We start from the raw sequence: 25,900 nt of genomic DNA, 5'->3' as shown, positions 1-25,900 counted from the left end.
ATAACCTTTACCTTCATTGTTTACTGACCCTACCCCAAGGCTTTACCTAATTTCTTTACCTGTTTGTCATATAATTTATTTTGAAGTCCTCTCACTACCTTAGTACCCTCTTTTTTTCTTAAGACTTATTTATTTTTATTGGAAAGATATAAAGAGAGGAAGAGAGAGAGGAAAATCTTCTGTTCTTTGATTTACTCCCCAAGTGGCCGCAACAGCTGGCGTTGCGCTGATCTGAAGCCAGGAGCCTGAAGCCTCTTTTAGGTTTCCCACTCAGTGCAGGGTACCAAGTCTTTGGGCCATGCTTGACTGCTTTCCCAGGTCACAAGCAGGGAGTTGACAGGAAGTGGGGCCATCGGGGTTAGAACAGGCACTCATATGGGATCCCGGTGTGTGCAAGGCGAGAACTTTAGCCACTAGGCTTCTGTGCTGAGTCCCCAGTATCCTCTTTTGTGCACACATTGGGTTCAGTCATTTCCTTCAAATTGAGCTGCTGTACGGCTCCAGTCTTTATGCTTATTATTCTTTGTCAGTGCACGTGTTAGTGGTACTCTAAATCCCTGGCCAGTTCTTGGGGGTTTCCTGACCAACAGTCCCCTATGACCACCAAGGGATGTAGCAACGGTGGTGGTGTTCCTCAGCATGAACCACTGGAGACAGTCTGATCGAGCATGTCCATTTATTGTAAAAGAAGCACAAATTTATATAGACAAAGAAAGGGGCAAGGAGAAGGACGCCCCCCAACAGTGACACAGTAATGGGCTAGAAGGCATATCTATCTCTCTGGACCCTCCAGTCATGTAGGAGATTACATACAACACACATGGCTGGCAGGAATGCCACAGTTCAAGTTGACCATGTGTGGCTGTGGGTCAGCTGAAAGTCACACACACCACTTGTGACTGGCAGGCAACGTGGGACCTCACCAGCTTCTGAGAGTTGCTATTCAAGGAAGTCCCAACACAGTTTGTCCGAGGACAGAGAAGAAAGATGGGGGCAGCCCACTACTCTCATCTGTATGGCCAGTGATTAGGGCAGGTTGAGGTGTTGGTTAGCCGAAACCATTGTCAGGGGATTCACCCGGGGACATGGTGTGCCTCGCGCCTGTGACCTCCCACAGGCAAGCAGGGAGGGATTCAGGGGCGATCGCCTACCTCTCCTCCCCCTGCTTTTGGAATGAATTCTGACACCAAGACTTCTGCCAAAAGGGCAGCCTTTTGTTCTGCAACCATAGTATGTTGGAACAGATATTGGAGGACAAAAATCAACACAAGAACACCACCTGTGATTGCATCACACTGCAGGCAGAGTGCCTGTCACAATAATGACTTTTGCCCTTGATGTAAGTCCAATTTCTGTTGGAGAGCTAGAATGGCAGATTTACAAGTTGATTGGCCTAATTTGGGTTCCAAGGGCATAGGTGATTAGCATGGGTGTATTATTCACAGATTTGTACTCTGGATGGTCTGAGTCAGAGACAGTGTAGACGTGGCAGTGACAGCCACCGTGACCACAAGGGGAACAGCAGTAGTGATGATGAGGTCAAATGCGTGGAGTCTGGGGTAGTATGGAAGAGGGACTCTTGTCATACACTTCTTCCCAGGGTCCCTTCCACTTGTTCTTTGGCTGGACTGGAATCCATAGCGCTGACCATTTATAAGTTTGCTGCATCCTAAAAACAATCTACTTGATCCTTCCATTTTCCTCCTGTACTTTACCCCAAAGTTCTTAAAATGATCATATATCCTTGCAGTTTCTAAACTTTTCTCAGCAGAACTGGAAGAACATTGATGATGATTGGAGCTAAATGATGGGTATTATTTTCTGTATGCTTAGGAATCTCAGTTTCTTTGCCTGAGTCGATCAGCTCTTCATGCTAGTGTCCTTAAGTCCCTTCTTGCTCTCCTCCTGTTTGCTCCCTAGAACAGTCTCTTGTGTTCCACCACCATTGTGTCTAAATATCATTCTCGATATCTAATCAGTATCACAGGCTTCCCATTATAAACTTAACAATTATCTTCCATCATAAACTATCCATCTTTCTACTTTTGTTACTGAGATAACACTATCACAATTCCAACCCTCAACTAAGACATTTTAGGATTATTTTTAGCATTGTTTTTTTTTCTTCATGTTCCACATCAAATGCCAGAGTCTACAACAAAAACATACTCTGAAATGGAACATGCTTTCATAGCCATATTTTAATATCAAAAGAATACATGTCCTGGTGGCACGCTAGACCCCTGGCAGAAGCAAATACATGTGTTTCTCAGAGTAAAATATTAAAATTTTTAAAAATTTAAAATAAAAAAAAATGCCACAGATAGGGATCCAATTGAGCATGAACACACATCTCCTCCAGCCCTTCAAAAATCTTTTTTTTAAAGATTTACTTTATTTTTGTTGGAATATCAGATATAGAGTGAGGAGGAAAAACAGAGAGGAAAATCTTCCGTTCTTTGATTCACTCCCCAAGTGGCTGCAACAGCTGGCGTTGCGCTGATCCAAAGTCAGGAGCCCAGAGACTCTTCTGGGTTTCCCAAGCGGGCACAGGGTCCCAAAACTTTGGGCCATGCTTGACTGCTTTCCCAGGGCACAAGTAGGGAGCTGGATGAGAAGCGGGGCTACCGGGATATGAACTGGTGCCCACATAGGAACCCAGTGTGTACAAGGCAAGGACTTTTGCCACTAGGTTACCAAGCCAGACCCTCAAAAATCTTTGAACATGCCGGAAGACACGTCATCGTGAACAACAGTGGGAAGAAATAAACCAAAGAACCAGATTGAGAGACTATAGAAATGCAAATTATCAAATATAAAATATAAAATAAATTTGTATAAAAGATAATTGAAATCTAGCAAAGGAACAAAGTGACCAAGACATAATCCCTAGAAATAGTCTAACGTAAGTTAAATTTAAAAAAACAGTGACCAGATTGAAACAGCAGGCATATTTTTGAAGGAAGCCAAAGTGAAAGGGAAGATTGAGCTGAAGTAATTATGCAGAATGCAGCAGAGACAAAGAGATGGAAAAACACGAGCAATGATAAGAGATATACTGCTATAACTATGTAATCAAATGTTACTACTAATGAGACATATCACTTAATAATTTGTATCTATCAGTGTGATGTGCTTCTATCAATTATTGCCAAAATGTGTTATTGCCATAAATGTGTAGTCTGTATTTTTTTTTTCATGAAGAAACATCAATAGGCTGTAACCTGAAAAAATGTGTGAACTGGACCTAGGGTCATGAAAACTGAGGAAAGGCTAAAGAACTCCCTGCAATTTGAGGAAATCGGACACAGACAAGCAAATATAATGTCTGCTTTTTTTGTGTTTTTCTGGAATGCCAAAATGAATTATTAGGACAGTTGGTGAACTATGAGGGACTATAGTGTAGTTAATTTTAGTAAGCTATACATACAGCTTAATATTTATTTCCTGGTTTTGCTTATTGTGCCACTGTTACTTGAAATGTTAAGATTTGGGGAAGCTAGAAGAGAGATGCATAGAACCTCTGTGATATTTATGACACCCTTTTGTCCGTTTGAAAGTATTTCATGTAGAGAAATTTAAACTAATTAAAACAGAACAAGTTTATTTAAAGAGAGAGAGAGAGAAGGATAGAATAGAGAAACAAGGTCCAGCATACTTCAAAATAAAATTCCACGAGGAGATAATACAGAAAATGAAGGGAAAGGTTCTATTGAAGAGATAATACACTGAGAATTTGCTAGAATTGATGAAAGACAGTATTCTTAATTTGATAGACTTGAAATGAAGAAGCCCTGGGGGAAGAGAGAACCTTAAGAAAAAAATTAGAAAAGGAAAAAAGATATCCACAAAAGCACCAAAGAGGCCTTAAAAACCTAGGAAGACAGATTACCTGTAATAAAATTTCTGTTAAGTTGACAGCTGACTGCTCAGCAGTATCTGTGTAAACTTGACGTTGTTAAAAGATTTCCTCAGAATTCTGAGGATAACTCTTCAAACCAAGAATTTGAATAATTGAACCTAATGAAACTATCTTTTAAGTGTAAGAGTAGCATGAAGCTCTCTGAAGACAAAACCAGAGCATTTGCCGTTAGTAGACCCTCCCTAGTTAGATTTCTAAAGAATGAAGCTCAGGAAAAAAAAGAAAGGAAATGACTTCAAAAGGTTTTAGATGCTGAAATGAATAGCTAACAACAGTCAAATGTGGGTGAAGCCTTTAAAAGGTTTTGATCTAAAACATAAAATGCCTCATTTTTAACGTTAAGACAAATAAAGACTGAATAGTCTCTGAACAGGAAATTGGAGGATGACATGATTAAAATTAAAGATCTCAAAGTTTCTATTTTTGGGGGGTGGGGAGGTAGAAAAAATACCGGGTATGTTTAGAGCTGTTAAATTTGACATTTTAAAATTTTGAGGTAACCTGTAACAACTAAGTAGAGTGTATCATTACATACCCAGCAAAACTCTTGGTTCTGTTAATCCATGACTTTGGACTTAAGCATTTATATGAATTTAATATCCACATCCTATTCAAACCATAGCTTATGGAGAGGGAGAAATGAGCAGTGTGAATTTTAGACACTTTAAAAATACTTCTTGATGGAGTTTAATTAACCTAAAAAAAGAGGAAAATATAAGGGAAGAGAATGTGAAAATAGATTAATTTTAGTGGAAGAGAAGAATTTCTGACGCATTCCGTTAACAACATAAAGTTCACGTCGTTTTTTAGAACTGAGTGGAATCTAGCAGGATGAGTCTGAGGCATTTGTTTTTTAAATAAAACATTTTTTCCAAGTGATCTTGAAATATGTCTAGGATTAGAAATGACAGTATAGTTTTATATCTCTTGCTTTGTTCGTTCCTATGGAAATAATATGCCAAAAAGCACTTATTTATTAGCTTAGAAGATGTTGTATATTAGGGAAGTTTTCTTAAATCTCCAGAGAGATGACCTTGAATTTTGTATTATAGTTGAGAGAATTTGTGCATACTTGTTGTGCCCAGAAGAACCACAGCATGACCCTGTGACAGTGCTGCCGCAGCAGGCTGCAGGTAATAGGTTTCATTGCAGTCTTTTTGCATTCAACTCTGAAGGTCACTTCAGTCATCCTCCTTTTCAACACTTAATAAATCAACATCCTCTGAAGATTTTAAATATGGTCCTAAAAAAATTAATGAGTGTTTGAAACGAACAGGATTTTTCCCCCCTTTGTTCTGAGTTAGGGACTATGCCTTCATTACTTGTAGAATGTCTTGAGTTTTAGACATCAAACTTGAATGATGCTAGTGAAAAGGACAGCCACTTTGTGTTTATTTTTATGAGATTATGCTTTAAGAAAAAGGTGACCACAGAGCATATGGCATTGAATTTGAGTCGTCTAGACCTGGTTAGAAATAAAATGTCTCTATTCCAGCATTCTCTAAGTTTGAACTTTTTATTGTATTACAGAAAGAATTCTAGCTTCTTATCCTGAGATGAGCTTGTCCCTAAATCTGATTTCAGGTTTTTTGTTTTTTTTCTGTTCATTGTCAAGCACATTTTGCTGCATGATATCACTTTTGGCTGTAGGTTAAGATTAACTGTGGAGCTTAAATGTCAGAACTTAAAGACCAAGTGTATATGAGTTTATTCAGCCTGATTTTTACGTGAAATCTAATTCCAGTTCTTGGCTTTAAGTGTTTTCCACATTTATCAAAGTGACATATAAACCAAAGAAACACAATACAACTAAGTACCAGGTGTTATTGAATCTGGGATTGCAAAAGGGTAGCAGAGCCAAGGACAGTCCTCTCCCCCAGATAATCTAATTTATTCAAGTTTGAAAAAGAAAGTCTGTGAAATAATTGGCTCACCTATCTTGTCACTTTGGTAGTTTTTACTTGTATTAAAAAATGGCTTTGAGTCTGTTAAGTGCAGAGCTGTGTTTTGAGGGCATGAAAAATGCCATTGATTCTTTTCTCTAGTTTTGGCTTACAAGTGGACTGTATATAAGAGAGGTATAGGAGGAGCTACCCAGTGGTTTTATTATGTATCACTTGGCTACCTTTGGCAGTGAAGGGAGAGGTAGGTGAAATCAGAAACTTGCCTCACTCCCTGGCTCACTTCTTTGCTTTGAGTAGATCACTGTATAATTGTTTTCAAAGATAAAGGGAGATATTTTGATAACTTCTGCTGCTTTTAACCCTGTGTATGTATCGGGGGGGGGGGGGTTGGGGAATGTCATTGAGAAACTGGTCCAGATGAGAAAACTGCTGTCAGAGTTTACACTGAGTACTTCGATGTTTCCTTCAGAACATGTTTTAGTCAACATGAAACAAGGATTAGTAGGCAATTTTCTGTAATAGCTTTTCTCAGTCAACATTTTCATTATTTAATAAGCTCTACAAAATATACACAAGAAGGGAGTAGACAGCTTCACTTTGTATTAATTGAAGGTCTGAACTAATGTCAAGGTGGAATAGGATAACAGAAACTTTTAAGTATATGAAAGTTTGTATGCAATTGTATACTGCTTAGGCTTTGAGGCAGTTTGTGATTAATGCTTTTTCCCCCTCCAGATTTGAATTGCTTGTTATTTCACTAAACACTTAAAACTTATTTTAAAAATCATTTTATAGGCTGCTGTTAATTAAGAAATAATGTCAGCACAAATTATGGATATGTACTGTATATGTAGACTTGGGGGGCATGTGTGTTTTGAACATGAATTGGCATGAATGTATTATATCCACAGTCACAAGCTGTGACCTTTAAGGAGCTGGAATTAGAGAATGCACAGTTAATTTGTGAATCTCAAATGGCTTTCTGTTTCAGTGCCTTAACTGAAATGTTCAATAAAATAACATTACGTGCTTTCATTTTTCCTTCATGTGAGAAAATTGAAACATAAATGAAATGAGGCAATTGGAAGAAAAGAAGATGGAGAGGAAGACAAAGATAGTTAATTGTAGAATAATTTAAATGACTAGTTGCTGATACATGTCTTTGCTTGGTTGGTAATGCTGGGCTATGGTTTCTGTTTGTTGTATTAATCTGTTACCAGCAGACCTTTATTCGCAGCAGGTGCCAATATGAGCTGATTGTATGAGTTAATTCATTTATTCCTCTTAGCACCATAAAGCAGATGCATTTTACCTTCGTTTTACTGATGAATAAACTGAAGACTCAGCTAATATGTGGCAGAGCTACAATCTACATTTGACCTCTGGTGCTTGACTTACTCTCCTCTAATTGCCACAGCCACTGAGAAAAAGAAAGAAATTGGCCTGCACAGGTAGAGCAGTTAGGACTTGGCTCATGGTCCTAAAGTTAAGCATTGGTTCTGAAAGGGAGAAGCACGTATTTTATAAGTAGTCTAGATTGATATAAGTGTAAAGAAAGGAGAGATTACACCCAAGGTTGCAGCTATGTTTTTTTCCCAGTTGGAATGATCAGAAGTTATCTTTATCAAGTGCGAGATATACAAGAGTTATTTATGCACAAATTTTGACATTAAACATTGGCTCATTGACAACAGCAATCTAACAGCTTTAGTGTATCACTAATGCAGTGTAGAAAACCACCCCAAAACCTGAAGGCTTAAGACCAGTAACAATCATCACTTTGCTCAAAAAACTTCATTTGGGTAGGGTTCAGTGGAGACAACTCCTATTCGCCTCCATGGGGTATTAACCACTGCTGGCTTGGCTCAGAGGACTTAACCCTCATAAGCAATCACTCATGTGGTCAGTAAGTTGGTGCTGGCTTTCAGCTGGCACCAGAGCCAGGGCTATGAGCCAGGGTCCTGGGTATTATTTCATTAGGGCCTCTGAACAGCTGCTTGGCTTCCTACCTGAATAGTGACTGGTTTCTAATTACTGATGTTACCTATTGGAGTAGCATTTGCTTCGTAATGCTTTCTGGAATTTGAGAAAGCACCCCAGGTTGTTTTCTTGCTCCTTCTGGAAAATTGTCCCTGTAGGGTACATGTTTCTTCCCAGGGTATGTTAATCCTTGGCTGTAAGAACTCCTATTTAGACAGTCCTGTCTTTGCTTGAAGATGTAGTTCTTCATTCTGCCATGCTTCTGTGCCTGTGAAAGTCCTCTGTGAACCATTCAATAAACAGAAAATAAACCCTTTTTAAAATTTGGAGAATCCCTCTGGGAACTCCTTGTCTTTTCCTTATTTAGCCTCATTTGCAATGAAAATTTACATAAAATCCTGATTGTGGTACTGGAACTGTGTAATAGTGAGCTCACTATTTATTTTAGTTTCCCTAAAATAAAGATAAGCCTTTTTCTCTTGACCAGAGGCATAATGGTGCATAAAATTCATTTATTTGCATGTGTGCTTTTTAAAAGAATGACCCTTATAAACAAAGCACTTAGATCAACATGGAGACTGCTATCCTTCTTAGATTGCATTCCAATGAGAAGAGACAATAGACTTACTGCATAAAATGATAGTTGTAAATTCTCTGAACAAAGGGATACAATAGTGCAAGCGGTTTTGTAACTGTGCAAATAGTTGTTGGGGATATGTTTTAAATAGTGATTATTGTGAAGCGCAAGTTTGAGTTGATGCTTAAAAGTAATGAGCAGTGGCCATGTGGAGCACAGCATTCTTGGTGGAGGGAGCGGCCATCAAAAGGGGCCTGGAGAGGAAGTGCACCTTGCATGTTCAAGGAAGAACAAGGAATTTGGGATGGCTTTGACTAAAGTAAGCAAGAAGAACAGTAGGGAATGATTTCAAAGGGATAAAATGGAGGGAAGAACCAACTAAAGTAGGGCTTTGGTCACTTTAAAGAGCTGTGCTTTTACCTTGGCAGATGTGGAGAGCTGTATAAAGACTTTGAGAAGACAGACATAATAATGTGATCTAGATTTTTAAAGGGACACTCTAGTTGCTGTGTTTTAAAAAGTCTTAAATCTGACAGGAAGAGAAGCTGTGGCATTAACTAGCCTGTGTCATCTTTGGCCATTATGAGACCTATTCCTGTCTGTCACCTCATTTGATTCTCAGACCTTGTGAATAGTTTGGTTGTTTTTTTTTTTCATATTTTATATGTAAGTAATTAGAGAGTTTGGCTGGTCTAGTGGAGCATTTCAGAGTCATCTCTTGAATTCAGATCTCGTATTCCCTATTTCTGTGATTTTACATTAAAAATTGAATATCTTGAGCATGGTATATGGTTCAGTGGCTAAATCCTCACTTTGCATGCCCTGGGATCCCACATGGGCACCAGTTCATATTCTGGCTGCTCCACTTCTTTCCCAGCTCCTTGGAAAAGCAGTAGAGGATGGCCCAAAGCCTTGAGATACGGCACCCACTTTGGAGACCTAGAAGAGGTTCCTGGCTCCGGTTTCAGATCAGCTTAGCTCCAACCATTGCAGCCACATGGAAAGTAGACCAGTGGACAGAGGATCTTTCTGTATCTCCTTCTCTCTGTAAAGCTGCCTTTCTGAGAAAATCTTTAAAAAATTAAAAGTTAAATAAAAATTGGAGATCTTCAATTCCTTTTAGTTTATAATAATTTCAGTTTTTCATTTGTGGTTCTCAGAGCCCCAGGGAAATAGCAGCATATGGTTTCTTTTGGGGATGAGAAACAGCCTGATTATTACCTGCTGAGATGGCTTAAATTTAAAATTGACCTGCTGGTATAAGAAAGTAGATTTGCAAGGGGGTGGAAGAGATTTGGCCAAGTTCACTTTTTATACAGCCATTTGGTATGAGATTGGATATCTAAAATCACATCTTAAGGAGTAAGTGGCTTCATAAATAATTTAAAACAGTTGCTGGGTTTTAGGATTTGGTAAGTGAACAAGTAACAGTTCTTGTAATACTTATCCCAGACTTTTACAGAAATTGAAATCATTTGTGTTTTATTAATCCATGCTTCATAGGCCTCACATGTGCAGGGTTTATTGGTATAATGATTATCTTTTGCCATAAAACTATTGCAGTTCTTGTGGAGTAGCATATTTCTGATCATAGAAATAAAGCCTTAGATACTTCTTATTTTCTTATTATTTATTAGTTTATTTAAAAATACAGATTAGAAACTGGCTTAAGCTAATTATTCAGTTCAGTTAGATTGACTTATTAATATTATGAACTGAAAACAGTCCAAGAATGTTTATTACTGTTATTGTGACTAAGTCCTATTATTGCATTCTTGGAAATTTAATTTTTCTAAACTTGAGGGAAAGGAACATTTGAATGTCTCAAACACTCATGCCAAGATTCTGAAGGTTCTTATCAACAATAATTTTGTCATATCATTTTGTACATTTGTCGTTAAAAGGACTGTGACATTCCTTTTTTGTTATTTTTCTGTCACAATTGAATTAGGACAGTTTTAAATTCTTGCAATGAAATGAAGTTCTTTCAGTTATTAATATAGATGAGGAAAATATAAATCTGCAGTTATTCATATGACTAAAATTAACTTCTGTAGGTCATTTCATAGTTCAGAATGAATGTAACTTTTTTTTTAGTTCTATTGGGCAGGCAATTTATCTGTAATTCAATTTAAGAGCAATTTTATTCCAAAAATTAAAAAAATTTGCAGAAAATGGAGGCCAAACAAAATGAAGCAAATGAAAAGCTTATATACTTTGTTTTTTCTTCAAAGTACATTCTGAACCATTGGGTAGATAATAAAATGGCAGTTCATAACTTACTTGGATCTAGATTTTTGTCCATCACTAAACCCTTTGTTCATCTTGTTTACTTGACTCTGTGCAATGTCAGTGTTGTGAATGAAGATCATCTCCATGAAATCTGTTGAATGAGATTCTAACTCTTTGGCCAAAGCAGATGAGAGGTGCTAAAGTAGCTGTTGTTAAGGGGATGTTGTCATTACAGTGCATGTGGACAGTAAGAACAACAGAGGTCACTTACTGAGTCAAATCAGTCAATGTCAGAATTACTTATAGAAGGAACAGTGCCCATCAGTTGGATGAGGGGAACGAAGAGGGGAAGGTATTAGGGAAGATAAGGAGAAAGGAGTAGGTAGAAATTGTTACATATAGGAAGAAAAAGCTTAGAGACTGATCATGAATTTGACTATTGAGAAAGAATAATTCCTCTTTCTTGTAGCATATTTCCTCATCAACACATCAGTTTACAACATCCAGAAGGAATTCTTATTTCAGATATTGAAAAAAAAAGTTTTAAAAAGTATATATTGTGTTTATTGCTACTTTATACACATTTATAACATACTTGGAAAGATTTCCAGAGCACTGAAACAGTTTATAAAGAAGGTGATATCATATTTAGAAAATTTTAAAAAATTTTTTTGACATGTACAAGATGCCAGGCTGGACATCTGAACATATCCATACTTTGGTTTTACTTCCGGGCTGGGCTTTTTGCTGTTATGCATGGACCAACAAAACAGTTATGGTTTGCTTCAGAGTAACATCTAGCATGCATATGTGCAACATATTTTAACTTCATGACTTTTATTTTCAGCTTTCTGGAACAGGATTCCCGGACAATGAAACCTAGTGTGAGTCCTGCAAACCAAAGGAGGCACCTTCTAGGATTTTCAGCTAAAGAAGTGCAAGATACATCAGATGGCATCATCCAGAAAAACAGCTACAGGTTAGATGGCGTGTCTATTGCTGTCATTGTTTTAATGAAAACAAAATATAATTTGCTAGTACAACTTTACATCTGAATTGTTCCTATACAGTTCTGACTTGTAGTGAAAGTCCTCAGGGTATTAATAAGTTATACTTTTAAGGTCAATTTTTTCTTTCCTAGAGGGATCTATTTATTTATTTGAAAGGCAGAGTTGCAGAAAGCAAGAGGGAGATACAGAGAAAGAGAGAGAGATCTTCCTCTGGTTCATTCCAGCACTGGCTGCAAAAGCTGGGTCTGGTCTGGTCTGGTCTGGTCTGGTCTGGTCTGAGGCCAGGAGCTTCCTCCAGCTTTCCCAGGTAGGAACAGCTCTTGGGCTATCTTCCACTACCTTCCTAGGCACTAGCAGAGAGCTGGATCAGAAGTAGAGCAACAGGGACTCAAACCAACACTCATATGGGATTCTGACATTGCAGGTGGCAGCTTTACCCATAATGCCACAGCATCAGTCCCTAAGATCAATTTTTTTTTTTATAAAGATTTATTTTTATTATTTTTTTATTGGAAAGGCGGATATACAGAGAGGAGAGACAGAGAGGAAGATCTTCCGTCCAGTGATTCACTTCCCAAGTGAGCGCAACAGCGGATGCTATGCCGGTCTGAAGCCAGGAGCCTCTTCCGGGTCTCCCACGCGGGTGCAGGGTCCCAAAGCTTTGGGCCGTCCTCTACTGCTTTCCCGGGCCACAGGCAGGGAGCTGGAAGGGAAGCGGGGCTGCCGGGATAGAACCGGCGCCCATATGGGATCCCGGGCATGCAAAGTGAAGGACCTTAAGCACTTGCGCCACCGCACCGGGCCCCCTAAGATCAATTCTAACAGTATTTTTACTTTGAAACTTTTCCTAGTTTTAAAATTCTTATAGCAAGGTTATCTTAAAATCTTAGTTTGTGCATTATTTATGTATTTGCCTATCATTTGAAAATTGTTACATATTTTTTCTTCAGTCTTAGAAATGTACAGTACATAAACAATATGATAGTATAACATCAGCCAGACTGGAACACTATTGAGAGGAAAGCTAGAGGTAGCAGTAATCATGCCAGGACATTAGACGTTAGTTAATATGGTCTTAGGTAAATCAGAAAGAATGGGTATCCTAAATAAGAGATCAGGCAGAGCCTCTTTATTCCAGAATTTCTCATTAGCTTTAGCTTGCTAACACTCTCCTTTACTTTACTGATTTATTTGCTGAATTTTTTTCTATCAACATAGAAGGACTTGCATGCAGCCTAGAACTTTGGCCGTCTTTGGCTTAGTATGAATCTCATTATCTCCAGATTACACTTAAATTTTTCTTTCCTTTCTCCTTTATCTATATCCAGTTCCTAACCTGCATGTCTCTTAACAGACATTGTTTGTTCCATTTTGGCTGATAGAGCAAAGCCAGTCAGCAGAGATGTGCAAAAACTGTTACTAGGGTTTATTGCATGGAAAGAAAATTATAGATCAGAAAAATAGTTTCAAAAGCAGTTTTAGGGGTGGGTATTGTGCCTTAGTGGATTCAGCTGCTGCATGGGACGTTGAAATCCTAAATTGGAATGCTGGTTTAAGTCCTAGACATCTTCTTGTTACTGTGCCTGGAAAGGCAGCAAATGATGGCCCAAATAATTAGGTCCAGCTGCACATGTGGGAGTCTGGATGGAGTTCCAGGCTCCTGTCTTCATCTGGACTATATGTACTTGTTGTGTCTCATTGGGGAGTGAATCAGTAGATCTCTCTCATTTTTTCTCTTTTGCTCTTTGTGTCTGTCCTTAAAATCAATAAAGCAGCTTTACTCTTTTCCATATAGTATTTGTATTTTTAAAATAAGTATGCAGTATTTATTTTTAAAATGATCATGTGTGACAGTTCCTTGTTTTTGAGTTTTTAGTATGTCAAGAAGCCTCTTCCTATTTCTTTATTGATTTATAAATCTAGCAAGCTCCCTCCATTGGTTCCTAGCCTAGATGCTTTGGGACAACTGGGTCTCCCCACATGGGTACCAAGAACACAATTAAGTGAGCTATTACTGCTAACTCCCAGAGTCTGGATTAGCAGGGAGATGAAGTTAAGAGCCATGGAACAGTATCAATCCCAGGTATTCTGATGTGGGACACAGATATTTTGACCGGCTGCTCCTTAAATTCTAACCCTGAACTCAGATTTTATTTCCTACATCACACCTCTGTGGGCTCTGTGAACTAGCCTAGCCTGTCTAATACCTACTCTGGCTATGGTGAGTGCCAGCGGGTAATGGAGCCTAGCGCAGTCTGGCATGCCCTCAGACCCAGCCCACACATGCTGAGAAATACTGCAGCCATGTCCAGCCCTATTTACCCCCTTCACCTTCTCAGCTCTCGCACTCACCATTTGGAACCACAGCCCAGAAGCAGAGGTCCACCCATTAGCTCCCCAGCCAGGCCCACTCCCAGCCACAGATCTTGCACATGTTGGCAATTGCTCCAACCTGGCCTGGTATGGTCCACCCCTCATCTTGGCCCTAGTCATTGGATGCTGCAACCTGGCCTGGCCTAGCCCACCCCAGTTCCAACTCCTGCCAGTGGGTGCTGCAACCTAGCCCTGTCCAGCCTGCCCCCATCCTTGGCTCACAAGTGAACAGGCAGATGCAACAGCCTAGCCCTCCATGGCTCACACCCATGTCAGTGTGTGCTGCAACTTGGCTTGGCCCTGCCCTGTCCACACCCCTGAGCCAGCCCACACACTTGCTGACAAGTAGAGCATCCTTGCCTGGTTTAGCCCCCATCCAGCCCCAACTCTTGTACTCGCCAATTCCCTCATCAGGCTTGCTCCCAGACCTAAATTTCGTATGTGTCAGCAGGTCTGTCCCCAATCCTGGCCTTTGTAAATGTTGGTGGATACTGCATCCTGGCCTGCCCCCACACCCAATTCTTGGGTGCGCCTGCAGGTGCTTCGTTCTGGGCTAGCCTGACCTGCTCGTAATCCCACTTTTCATGAGTGTTGGTGGGTTCTGTGGTCATGCCTATCTCGGCCTGTCACCACCCCTAGATCTTAAGCAAACCATCAGGATTTGTAATCCTACAGGGATGAGCCCACAGATTCCCCACAGAATCTGCCTCCAGACACAATTCTCTCACAAGCCAGTTAGTATCTTGGCCCAGCCTAGCATGGTCTACCCTCTGCCCAAATACTCACTGGTAAGTACTATGGCCTAGCCCTGCAAGGCTGGTCCCCCAGCCCTAGCATTTGTGTGTACCAGTGAGCTATGATTAATGCCAGCTAGCTGAGCCCAGGTGCCCTGGTCTGACCCAGGCATGTCCTCTGATTTCCCCCTTCACCACCCAATCTTAGCCAGGTTTACCTGCAATTACAGTGGCCCAGTTCCTATACGTGGCCCAGAAGTCATTGCTCCAGTAAAATATTCCCTCAGCAGTTCCCCTCCTGCCACATACACATCCCCAAACCTTTTTTTCTGGGCTGACGGGCGGCATGCTAGCCTACCCAGAGCCTGTCTCCTCCAAGTTTCATTACCAGAGAATTATGAATGACCTTACAACTTGAGTTCTAGACACATAATACTTTTTTTTTTCCTTTTTTTTGTTTTGTTTTGATGATGTTTACATAGTTGATTAGAACTCAAAGAGCCAAGGCCTATAGGAAAGTGGGTAACACCATTGCTTCCACATTTTCTTTTTTCCTTCTTGTGTTCTGGGGAAGAGGCGAGACAAAAGGGAGAAGCCACACCAACCCTCCCGACCTTCCATCCCTGGGTCCACTATGTGGGGCATGGTCCGAGGGCACTGCTCAAGTGGTTTTGATATTTCAATTGTTCTGAATTGCTGCCAGTCTCGCCATTCCAAGCATGATGAAATCTCTTCAGAATCTACTGGCTGACATAGTCCACCTTAGCATCTCTACTTACCCAGATTTTCACTGCCAACACTTGGCTGGGGTAGTTGATAAATTTGTTCTGTCCTCCATCCTCTGTTGTGGTACCAGGTATCCTATGCAGGCTCCAAAGTACTACCATATCCTCCATGTGCACCTGGATATACTGTCCACTGCTCTGTCTAAGCCACTGAGGAGGCTCAGCTTTGACACATGCACTCCATGGTCAAACCCTGGAATCTGCAATACTCCTCATGGTTGGGTTTCTGAGTCCAGCAGTTCATTTGGGGTGATCCCCAAAGAAACTTCGTCTGAAGTAATCCCAGACCAGATTCTTGTGCGTGTTTGCCATTCAGGGTCCAGCACAGACCATCGCTCCACTTGGCTTATGCATATGCTGGTCATTGTAATTGCTGGATCAGTTCTGCCTCCAGCCCTGTCTTCCACATGAACCAATGGGTGTTGGAGCCCATTTGGATTCTGCCCACTTCACATTTGGCCCTCACATAAACCAGTGGTAGCTACAGCTTAGTTGGAGCGATCTGCAATAAACCACACTAGGCCCACCTGCTGCCCTGGTTCCCGTGCTTGCCAGTATGTACAGCAGACTGGTCCAGTCTGTGCTACATCCCATTCAGCTCTCATATAGACATAATACATTTAAACTATCAAATACTTGATCTACCACTACTGTCACCTCCTTTATTCCAGAAGTACTGTGTACATTTTTTGATCTCACACTGAAAACCTAAATGATATCCTTTCTGTCTGTTACTTCTGGTACATATTAGCTGCTAAATAAATGGTGTCTGGATGAACATGAATTACTATACTATCTGCAGAAAACCAAAAAATTACATTAGTGCTGTTATGTACGTTCTCTTTTAGTTTCTGCTATCTTAGAGTATGTTCTATGTACTATGTTTTTATTTCTGTGAAAAGTTAATACTTATTGCAAGCTTCTTGGGAATTTAAGTTGCAAAGAAACAGATGTTTCCCCATGTGTTTCAGCTATGATCATTCTGTTTCAAATGACAAAGCTCTAATGGTGCTAACTGAAGAACCGGTACTTTATATTCCACCACCTCCTTGTCAACCTCTGATTAACACGACAGAATCTCTCAGGTGAGTGTTTGTAGACTGTTGTGGAAATATCTAAGTGGGATCTCGTGTTTGATTTGAGAACCTGGGAAAGTATTTGCTTGGACTAAGTGGCTAAGATCATCTCTGGCTTAGTTGATGGAAAAGTGGAAGTCCATCAGTTTCATGACCAATTGATTAGAGAATGATGAGCCTATTTATGCGCTGGTGGCATTCTTAAGTATGTATTATTTGAAAACTACAAAACACAGTAACAACACAAATTCAGGGTAAGTGCTGGGTTTGTACTTGGTAACATTAATAGCAGAAAGCACCGTTTCTTCCAGTTAGGAATACAGGAAAGTGAGGAGGTGTGATTTTAGAGATACTTTGCCATTGTGCACCCTTCCTTATCAGATTTCCCCTTAAAATTTTTCCTATAGTTTTTAGATTCTACCCTTGAGTCTCAAACATTGCTTCAGTTTTTTGGTCGTAAGTAATAAACAGCTGTGACTAAATATGCACAGTTAACATCTTCACAAATGTCTAAAGTGTAAGAAAGAAAAAGTAAAGTTTTATTTAAATTTATCTCTCTTTTTTCAGTTTCCACTGTTGAACACTTTGAATTATTTTCCTCCGGGCAGTTGCATTCATTCTTTTCTGTAAACAGCATGGTTCCAAAGGCTTTAATGCATTCATTAGAAGTCTTCTGGCTTAAGTTTCCTCCAGTGTGTCAGATGTTCATGTATACATAGCCCAAGAGCAAAGACAGGAAATGCCTTTTTGCGTGTGCAAAACCATTTCTTTCAATATTTATGCTTGGCAGAGATTTAGCTTTGGATTTCTTTGAATTTTATGCTCATAATTTGAGGAGGTTATCATACAAATGCATGTCTTACTAAAGTCCATATAACTTTAAGGGTGTTAGGTTTTTCAAAATAAAAAACAGCGTTGAATCATAAGGTACTTGGACTGCTCTTTGAATCTAAAGATCGATTTAATTCATTTCTAAGAGGTGAGGTGTTTATTTCCATGAAATATGTTTAACTCTTTAAACTGTCTCATAGGTTAAATCATGAACTTCGAGGATGGGTTCATAGACACGAAGTGGAAAGGACCAAGTCAAGAAGAATGACAAATCATCAACAGAAGACCCGTATTCTTCAGGTTTGTTTGCTTGTCTTATTTTCCATTATACAGTTTTATAGGTTTAGGGTTTGCTGCCTTCCCTTCTGTTTTGCTTCATTTCCCTCCCTATCCTTCTCTTTCCTTCCTTCTCCTCTCCCCTTCCCATTGTCCCCCTGCCTCCCCCTTTTTGCCTTTCAGCTGTAGTCACGACTCCAGCTTTCTGCTCTTTATGTGTGTCATGACATTGTAAGTATAAGCAATGGTAGAGATTCTAGTATCTTGTTGTCAAGGTGTATCTAACAACTTCATTGGGAGTCCTCCTTATATTCGGGAGTAGAGATGCACATTGTAGTTTTTCTTTGTTTCCTGGCACTCCAGTGTTCGTTACACCGTCTGTGTAAGATTGCTTACTATATATCTCTTTGTTTTATATTTTAGATGAAAGTTGTCCTATCAGAGAGAACATACAGTGTTTGTCCTTTTGGGATTGGCTTATTTCACTGGGCATAATGGTCTTCATTTGGGACCACTTTGTTGCAAATGGCAGAATTTCATTTCCAGGAGTGGGATTGCTTGGGTAGATAAATTTTTAGTTGCCTGAGCGCTCTCCATACTGACTTCCATAGTGGCTGCACAAGTCTACAATCCCACCAGCAGTGGGTAGGCTACCAAAAGGTGTTATTGGGACATTTCTGTATATAGGCAGTTCTTGTTGGAGTTAAGTGGAACCTCAGTGTGGTTTTTATTTATGTTTACATTATTGCTAGGAAGCCTGAGCACTTTTTCTTATGTGTGTTAGCTATTTGAATTTGTTCCTTTGAAAAATGTCTACTCATTTCCTTTGCCCATTTCTTTTTCTTTTTTTAAGTTTGTTGACCCAATTGCTTCTCTTTTTTTTTTAAATTTTTATTTTGATGATGATTATATGGTTGACCAGGGTGGGAAGGATTGAGGGTTAGGGAAAAGTGGGTGAAATCATTGTTTCCAAATTCTCTATTCCTTCTTGTCTCTGGGGGAAGGAGAGATAAAAGGGCAAGCCACACCCAGCCTCCCAAATGTCCTTGTAGCCAAGGATGGGGAACTATCACCTTATATCAACCCAGGGTCCCTGGGTAGCACATGTTCTGAGGGTTCTGACCAAGTGGTTTACATAGTTCTGAAATGCTGTCAGTTTCACTGACCCAAGGGTAAAGAAACCTTCCCAGTGTCTCTTAGTTGACATAGTTGACCTCAAGTATCCATTCACCCAGATTTTTCCTGTCCTTGTTTACTGGAGTAGTTGTTCAGTTTGCTCTATTCTCCTTTCTCTGCTATGGTACCAAATGAGCTGCCATATTCTCCATGTACATCAGGGTCTGTATCCGCTGTTTTGTCTTTTTTGCTTGTAGGCAGGTCCATGGACCAGGGCCAGGTGACCTTAGCCCTTACAAATCCCCTTCCCCCAGGGCTCATGACCCTTACACCCACCTCACATGTGGGCCTCAGGACCTGGGCCAGGTGATTGATTTGTTCTGTCCTCCATCCTCTGCTTTGGTACTAGATGTCTTCTGCAGGCCCCTGTGGGCTGCCATATACTCCATGTGCCTATGTTATGCCATCCATTGCTCCATCTTTTCCACTGAGGAGGCCCAGTTCTGACACACGCATTACACAGTCAAACCACCAATCCTGGATGTGAGACCCCTGGCTGCCCACACCCACACTTGTGCCATCCCTAGGTCACTGCAAATCCACAAACCAAGTCCCCACAAATGTGCCACCAGGTGGCCAGAGAGCTTCCCCCAGCTCCAGTGGTCCCCTCACCACCCAAGTCAGGCCCCGCCTAATCCCTGTGCCTTACAGACCCAGCACCCACTACTTACGGGGCCCACAGACACAAGCCAGGTGACCCACGCACCACTGGGAACTCCCCATCACAGGAGGCTCACGGACCAGGCTCACCATGCAGGCAGGCCCAAGGATCTGGGCCAGGAGGCAAGCTCATCTTTTTTTAAATGTTTGTTTATTTTCATCTACTTGAAAGTTATAGTTGTCAGAGAAAGAGATAAAGAAAGAGGGAAAATAATCTTCTTCCATCTGTTGATTTACTTTCCAAATGCTTGCAACAGCCAAGGCTGGACTAGGCTGAAGCCAGGAGCCCAGAACTCCATCCAAGTTTCCCACAAGGGTTGCAGAGCCTGAAGTACTTGAGCTATATCATTTTCTGCCCTCAGGCTGCATTAACAGGAAGCTAGATTGAAAGCAGAGTAACCAGGACTTGAACCAGAACTCTGATACGGGGTGCAGGCATCCAAAATGACAGCTTAATGTGCTGTGCCGCTGCCGGAGACCAGCTCCAGCTGACTTGAGAGCTTGCAAAGAATGCGTGAGTCGGCGAGGAGATAAGAACAGATGTGGACCACTATGGCATGATGCTCATAATGGACAACTCAGAAAACTTGCCTTCTTTATTTATAGATAAAATCATCACAAGCTTTTGCACAGCATCCAGTTGTTTCATTTTTACTTGATTATAAAAGAATGATTACAAAATCAATCCAAAAAATTATTATTATTTTACTCCAGAGAAAATATTTGCAGGAAGCTATTATTTATTCAAACCTGCAGTGACCTGGCAGAAGCCAGGAACTCCACGGTTGGCAGCACATGCGGTTACATAATGACAAGTGGTTTACTTTTTTCAAAAATCAGTTTTCACTAAACATAAACTAATATTACTTAAAATACCAAGAGTGCAGAATTAAAAGAAAAGCTCATAAGTGAAAGGAATTTATAAAAGAATGTAACATAGATTCTTTATTAAATCTTATAATCAAATCATGCATTGATTGCCATCACCTTCACCTAGTGCTGATTCAGTTGTTTTCTGTTCTTGGTGCTGATTTAATTGTTTTTGTTCTCTTGTTAAACGGCAGTGAAAGGGATCAGGCCAACTCAGCCGTTCCACAAACAGAGGGCCTTTACAAGAAACTTCCTTTTATTTTTACAAACTGTTTTCTTTCCCTAAATATGATTGGCAATACAAGGTAGAAGTTTTAAGCCATTTTTTGTGGGGGCTTCACATTTGCCTCCCTTTTGAAGATGTCCCATATACCTTCTGGTTTCTGTGGTGAGAAACCAAAATGCATTTGGGGCGCATGGTAAATAAACTCTTTGTACCTCCATGATTGTTGTCTGTTCCAAGATATCAAGCCGTTTCTTAAGAAAAACATTACTTGTATTAGGGCAAGCTTCAGGACAAAGGTTGGCACATGACAGGATGTTTGGAAACATTGTGGGCTCAGTTGTACTATTGTGTGCTTTTAGCTGTGTCATTGCCTTAAGTTGCTAAAGAGGTTTTTTACCATAACATGATTGATCAGTTTGAAGTGTTATACCAGTTACAGGAATCATTTCACATCAGCAAAAAAACAACAGCAACACCCCAGGAGAATTCTGTGAAACATCAGAGATGTGACTTGTGAGGCAGCAGAAACATTCTGCTGGGCCTTGCCACACAGCCAGAAATTCCTCATTGCCTTGCTAACTGAGGAGTGATGTTCATTACAGACCCATGCCATCCGACCCAACTGCATGGCTTCCTACTTGCCACCGTACCTGTCCCTGAAGCAAGGGCATCTCATTTGCAGAACCTTAAGAGACCTTTCAAACTCTAGTGGCACAGAAGTTTGGTAATGCAAATTCCAGCCTTCCATCTTTTGTTTTTTTTTCCATCTTTTGTTGTACAGAGGAAAAGCATCGGAGGCGGGAACAGATGCTCGCCACACAGGTGGTATGCTGGGCTTTGTGAAAAATTAGATGAAAATTGTTGACTTAAGAGAGTTTTTGGCCTTATCTTTAGATATAAATTCTTATTCTTCCTGTTTCATTGGAAAAATGGATAGAGTTTTTACTGTGGATGGGAAACTTGGTGTTCTTTAATCTGGAAAGAATTCTCATAGAAGGAAGATTTGTTTTAATTTCATCGTCCGTTCATGTGGAGGATATTTGTAGTTGAACGTCTTCCTGCTTTCCTTGCTATTTTGGATGCATATCTTTCACTGAAGAACTTAGTGTAATGATCCCAAATGTAGGAAAATGTAGTTATTACAGAGGAAGGAATGATGTGGTACATTTGTATTCATCGGGGGTATAAGCTAGACTAGCTAGTGGGAAGAGAAGGAGCATTATGCTTATGCTGTTGTTGCTTGGAAAAGTTTGATTTTCTTCCTTACTTTCTCTTCTTTTCTCATTTCAACCTTCTTTTTCCTCTGGGTTACCTCTTTCAGATGCAAAAGTGACTTTATGAAATTCTTAATGATACTCAGTACATTCAGTGATTTGACATTTCTTCCTGTCATTTCCAAGTATTATATCAGACTTGTCCTATTTCATGATTTTTCTCTCTCTTCCTAGACTGAGTTAATAGAAAAAGCAAAGGAGTAAATTAATGAAAATATCTTTTATGGCAAAATAAAAGGTAAAATAAAAGTATTTTCAGACAGCTAAATGAGAACAATTTGTCTTCAGAAGACCTAAATAAGAAATACTGAGTTTCTTTAAGTGATACCACATAGAACCTTAGACTAGCAGAAAGGAAGAATATAAGAATAGGCAAATATATGAATAAAATAACAGGTCCTTTTTTAAAAGTCTTATTTATTTGTTTGAAAGACAGAGAGTTTTACACACATGCACACACACAGATACACACAGAGAAAGAAAGAAAGAAAGAAAGAGAGAAACCGATCTTCCGTCTACTGCTTCACTCCCTAAATAGCCACAACAGCCAGACCTGGGCCAGACAGAAGCTGGGCCCCTGCAGCTCCATTAAGAGATGTTGGCACTGACATTGTGACACAGCAGGTAAACCTCCACTTGTGAACTGCCATCCCATATATTGGCTGGTTCAAATCCCAGCTCTCCACTTCCAGCCCAGCTCCCTGCTGATGTGCCTGGGAAGGTAGCCGAAGATGGCTCAAGTGACCAGACCCATGCAACCATGTGGGAGACTTGGATGAAGCACCTGGCTCCTGGCTTCCCCCTGGCACAGCCAGAGCCTTTGTGGGCACATGGGAAATGAACTAGAAAAAGGAATCTCTGTCTCCCTCTCTTTCTAACTCTGCCTTTCAAATAAATAAACTCTTCCTTTTGATTAAACAAACAAGTTTTTTTTTTAAATAAGACATTAAAACATTCAATTCTTTTTTTGTAGATATGTCTACAGATGTCACTTTTTGTTTAGTGTATTTTGAAGCTTATTTCTGTGTGAATCTCTGGTTCACATTTTTATGATTACCTTTTGCTGAATTCACATTGGTAAAAATAGAAAGCTCATGGCCAGTTTCTCAGAGGTTCCTTTGTTAATCTGTGTAATCTTGGGTAAATGGCATGTTCAGTTTCTATTTGTCAAATGTCTCTGTACCTCGGCCTTTCCTTAGAACCTATCCATCCATTTCTGAGGTGAGGGAAAAAAAATCCGGCTTCTTTCAGATTTTTTTCATTTCAGTTATTCCAGAATAGCAGAAATCATTTGAAATTCAGTCACTGAGGCCATTTAATCTGTTCATTAAAAAATGTATTTGTTTATTTTTATTACCAAGTCAGATGTACAGAGAAAAGGAGAGACAGAGAAGATGATCTGCCATCTGCTGGTTCACTCCCCAAGTGGCTGCAAGGGCTGGAGCTGAGCCAATGCAAAGCTAGGAGCCAGGAACTTCTTCTTGGTTTCCTACATGGGTGTAGGGTCCCAAGGCCTTGGGCCATCCTCCACTGCTTTCCTAGGCTACAAGCAGAGAGCTGAATGGGAAGCAGAGGAGCCAGGACAAGAACCAGCATCCATATGGAATTTGGCACTTACAGATGGAGGATTAGCCTGTTGAGCCACCACACCAGCCCCAAAGCTGCTCATTTTAAATTTTACATTTATCAACTAGGTATAATCTAATTTTGAGTTTATTTGCCAATTTGATAAACATGTATATATATATATATTCCATTTTATTGGTGCTTTTTCAGTTTTATGTAGTATTTAATACCTACTATATGAAGGACTTAAGTTAGATTTTTACAAAACCGGAACACCATTGGATCATTGCAAGCAAAAAGTTAAAGGCTCTGTATTCATCTTTGCATAACAGTTCCATCTAGTAAACAAGCCTTCATTTTTTCCCCCATAATTTTTCTGTTTTAGCATTTATCATATTGCGAGGTTTTTGGGTATCTGTTTCCCAGCTAAACTATGTACTTCTTGAAGACAAAAGTGAAATATTTATTTTTGTAGCCTTGGTTCATGTAGTGCATGTAAGTCCTTTAATTACTGAAACACAGATGTATAGACACAAAAATGAAAAAACACTAGGGGTGTTACCAATAAACAATTAACCTCTGACTGAACAGCCTTGTGACTAAGCTAAGCTTGCCAAGGCAATGGTAAGGTCATTTCCTAAGTGGCAATGTTGATAAACTGCTTTTGACCTCTGATGCTCTTATGAAGATTAGCCTAAAACTGCTGGGGAGTGGAATAAAGCATAGTGCACAGCAGATGCTGTGTGAAAGACAGATTTCTGTTGTTCCTTATGTGGGCCACTAATGGATCCTGCCGCATTGAACTCTTGCCATAAGTTATCGATGAGATCTTAATGATGGCTTAAGCTGTATTTAGGCATGAAGATCTCTGTGTTTAATTCAGTCACTTTTTTTAATATGGACTTTTCATACTTCTTAGAAACCTGTGCTTGGTAACATAATCCCATTGGACAAACCTGAATTATTGTATCTGTAGTAATAGTTTGTATACTTTGGCCATGAAACTTGTGGTACTTGGACTGAGCTTTTGTGCTGTTTCTTTGGACTTTGTGGGAAGTTCCCTAAATGTGTTATTCTCCATAAGACACATCTCTTGGCATAGAATGTGACCTACAATGTGATAATTTTTATATACTCTTCATGGGTCTGAATTTTCCTGAAAAGCCTTTATGAAAACTTTAAGAGACAGATTAGCTAGTGTGGAATGAGTCCATTAGAAACACCTTCCTATACTTCCATTGTTTAGCATTAAATCTGCTTTTCTCTTCCAGGGCGCTCTGGAACAGGGTTCAAATTCTCAGCTGATGGCTGTCCAATATACAGAAACCACTAGCATCAGGTGAGACGCTCTGGGTTTGAAAATAGCTCTGCTCTTTCATTTATTTCATCTCTGATACATTACTCCATGTAACATATACTACTTCTAAACAGCCAGAATAAAGCTAGGTAATTTCAGGTCAACTTTCCCAAGTCTCTTTTGTATTTAGTCAGAATGATCCTAAGTTGTCGTTTTTCTGAAGATCTTACATAGCTGTTTTCCTTGATTTGTAACATATTTGTTAAAGCTAGGAGAAGGGCACACTAGTTTTTGCTGTTCTGAGCCAGGCGTCTTGCTGAGTGCTTTACAGGAATCTTTAAATGAACACCAGAATTTGATATGTATTTTATATATGGAAAAACTGAGAAAACCTTTTTTTTTTAAATGATTTTTCACAGTAAGGGGAAAAAAATCACAATTCAGACTATAGCTGTTTGAGTTAAAATATACTTTTTACTATACAACTTTATATTTTGTAAGACTTCAGAGTCCTTTGCCTAGAACATTAAATGTCTTCAAGATGTTTCTAACTAAAAGGAAAGCTATTGTAGGAGGCAATATATTGTCAGAGTTAATATACCAGCATTAGAACTTGACACAGTTCAAAGCTACTCTGTGGGCTCAAGTCAATGAAACTGATGTGCCCTCATCTACGCAGTTCTCACTGCACAGGGCTGTCATAATGGTTAAATCAGAAAATTTATGTAAAGCACTTAACATGGCAGTGGGGACATAATTCAGGGCCTCCAAATTGGTAAATGTTGATGATGTGATGATAGTGATAACAGTGCCACTGAAATTAAAATTAAGCCTCCAGTTCTATCTGTAGCTCCAACACAGATTTACAGTTCATTAGTTAATGTAATGTTTACTTAGCGTCTGCTGTATGCCAGACAGTGTTCAAGGCACTGAGGGAAGAAATATATGTAAAGATCTAATTTGAAGCTATTTTATTCATTATCATTTTGATACTTTTTAATAAATGACATCAATAATCAGTATATTAGTAATCATAAATGTTTAAAATCCCAAGGTTGTATTAATCCTGTTGAAATGGATAACTCAAATAGATTTTAAAAATATATATGTATATATTTAAAGATGTATTTG

The 25,900-nt window shown here is 39.7% G+C and overlaps 1 protein-coding gene across 1 annotated transcript in view; it reads left to right on the top strand.

Annotated features, from left to right (window-relative positions):
- ATF6 (activating transcription factor 6) overlaps positions 1–25,900 on the top strand; it is a 180,196-nt gene that overhangs the window by 73,022 nt on the left and 81,274 nt on the right. The window contains exons 11-14 of the mRNA XM_041003267.1: positions 11,463–11,594; positions 16,489–16,602; positions 17,625–17,724; positions 24,744–24,811. Coding sequence (XP_040859201.1) covers positions 11,463–11,594; positions 16,489–16,602; positions 17,625–17,724; positions 24,744–24,811 — 414 coding nt within the window. The remainder of the gene's footprint in view (positions 1–11,462; positions 11,595–16,488; positions 16,603–17,624; positions 17,725–24,743; positions 24,812–25,900) is intronic.

The sequence above is a fragment of the Ochotona curzoniae genome, unplaced genomic scaffold (genome assembly GCF_017591425.1).
Source record: "Ochotona curzoniae isolate NIBS_2020 unplaced genomic scaffold, NIBS_Ocur_1.0 scaffold_2683, whole genome shotgun sequence".
Taxonomy (NCBI): Eukaryota; Metazoa; Chordata; class Mammalia; order Lagomorpha; family Ochotonidae; genus Ochotona; species Ochotona curzoniae.
The sequence above is the reverse complement of the archived record's forward strand: the minus strand, read 5'-3'. Positions and strand labels throughout refer to the sequence as shown.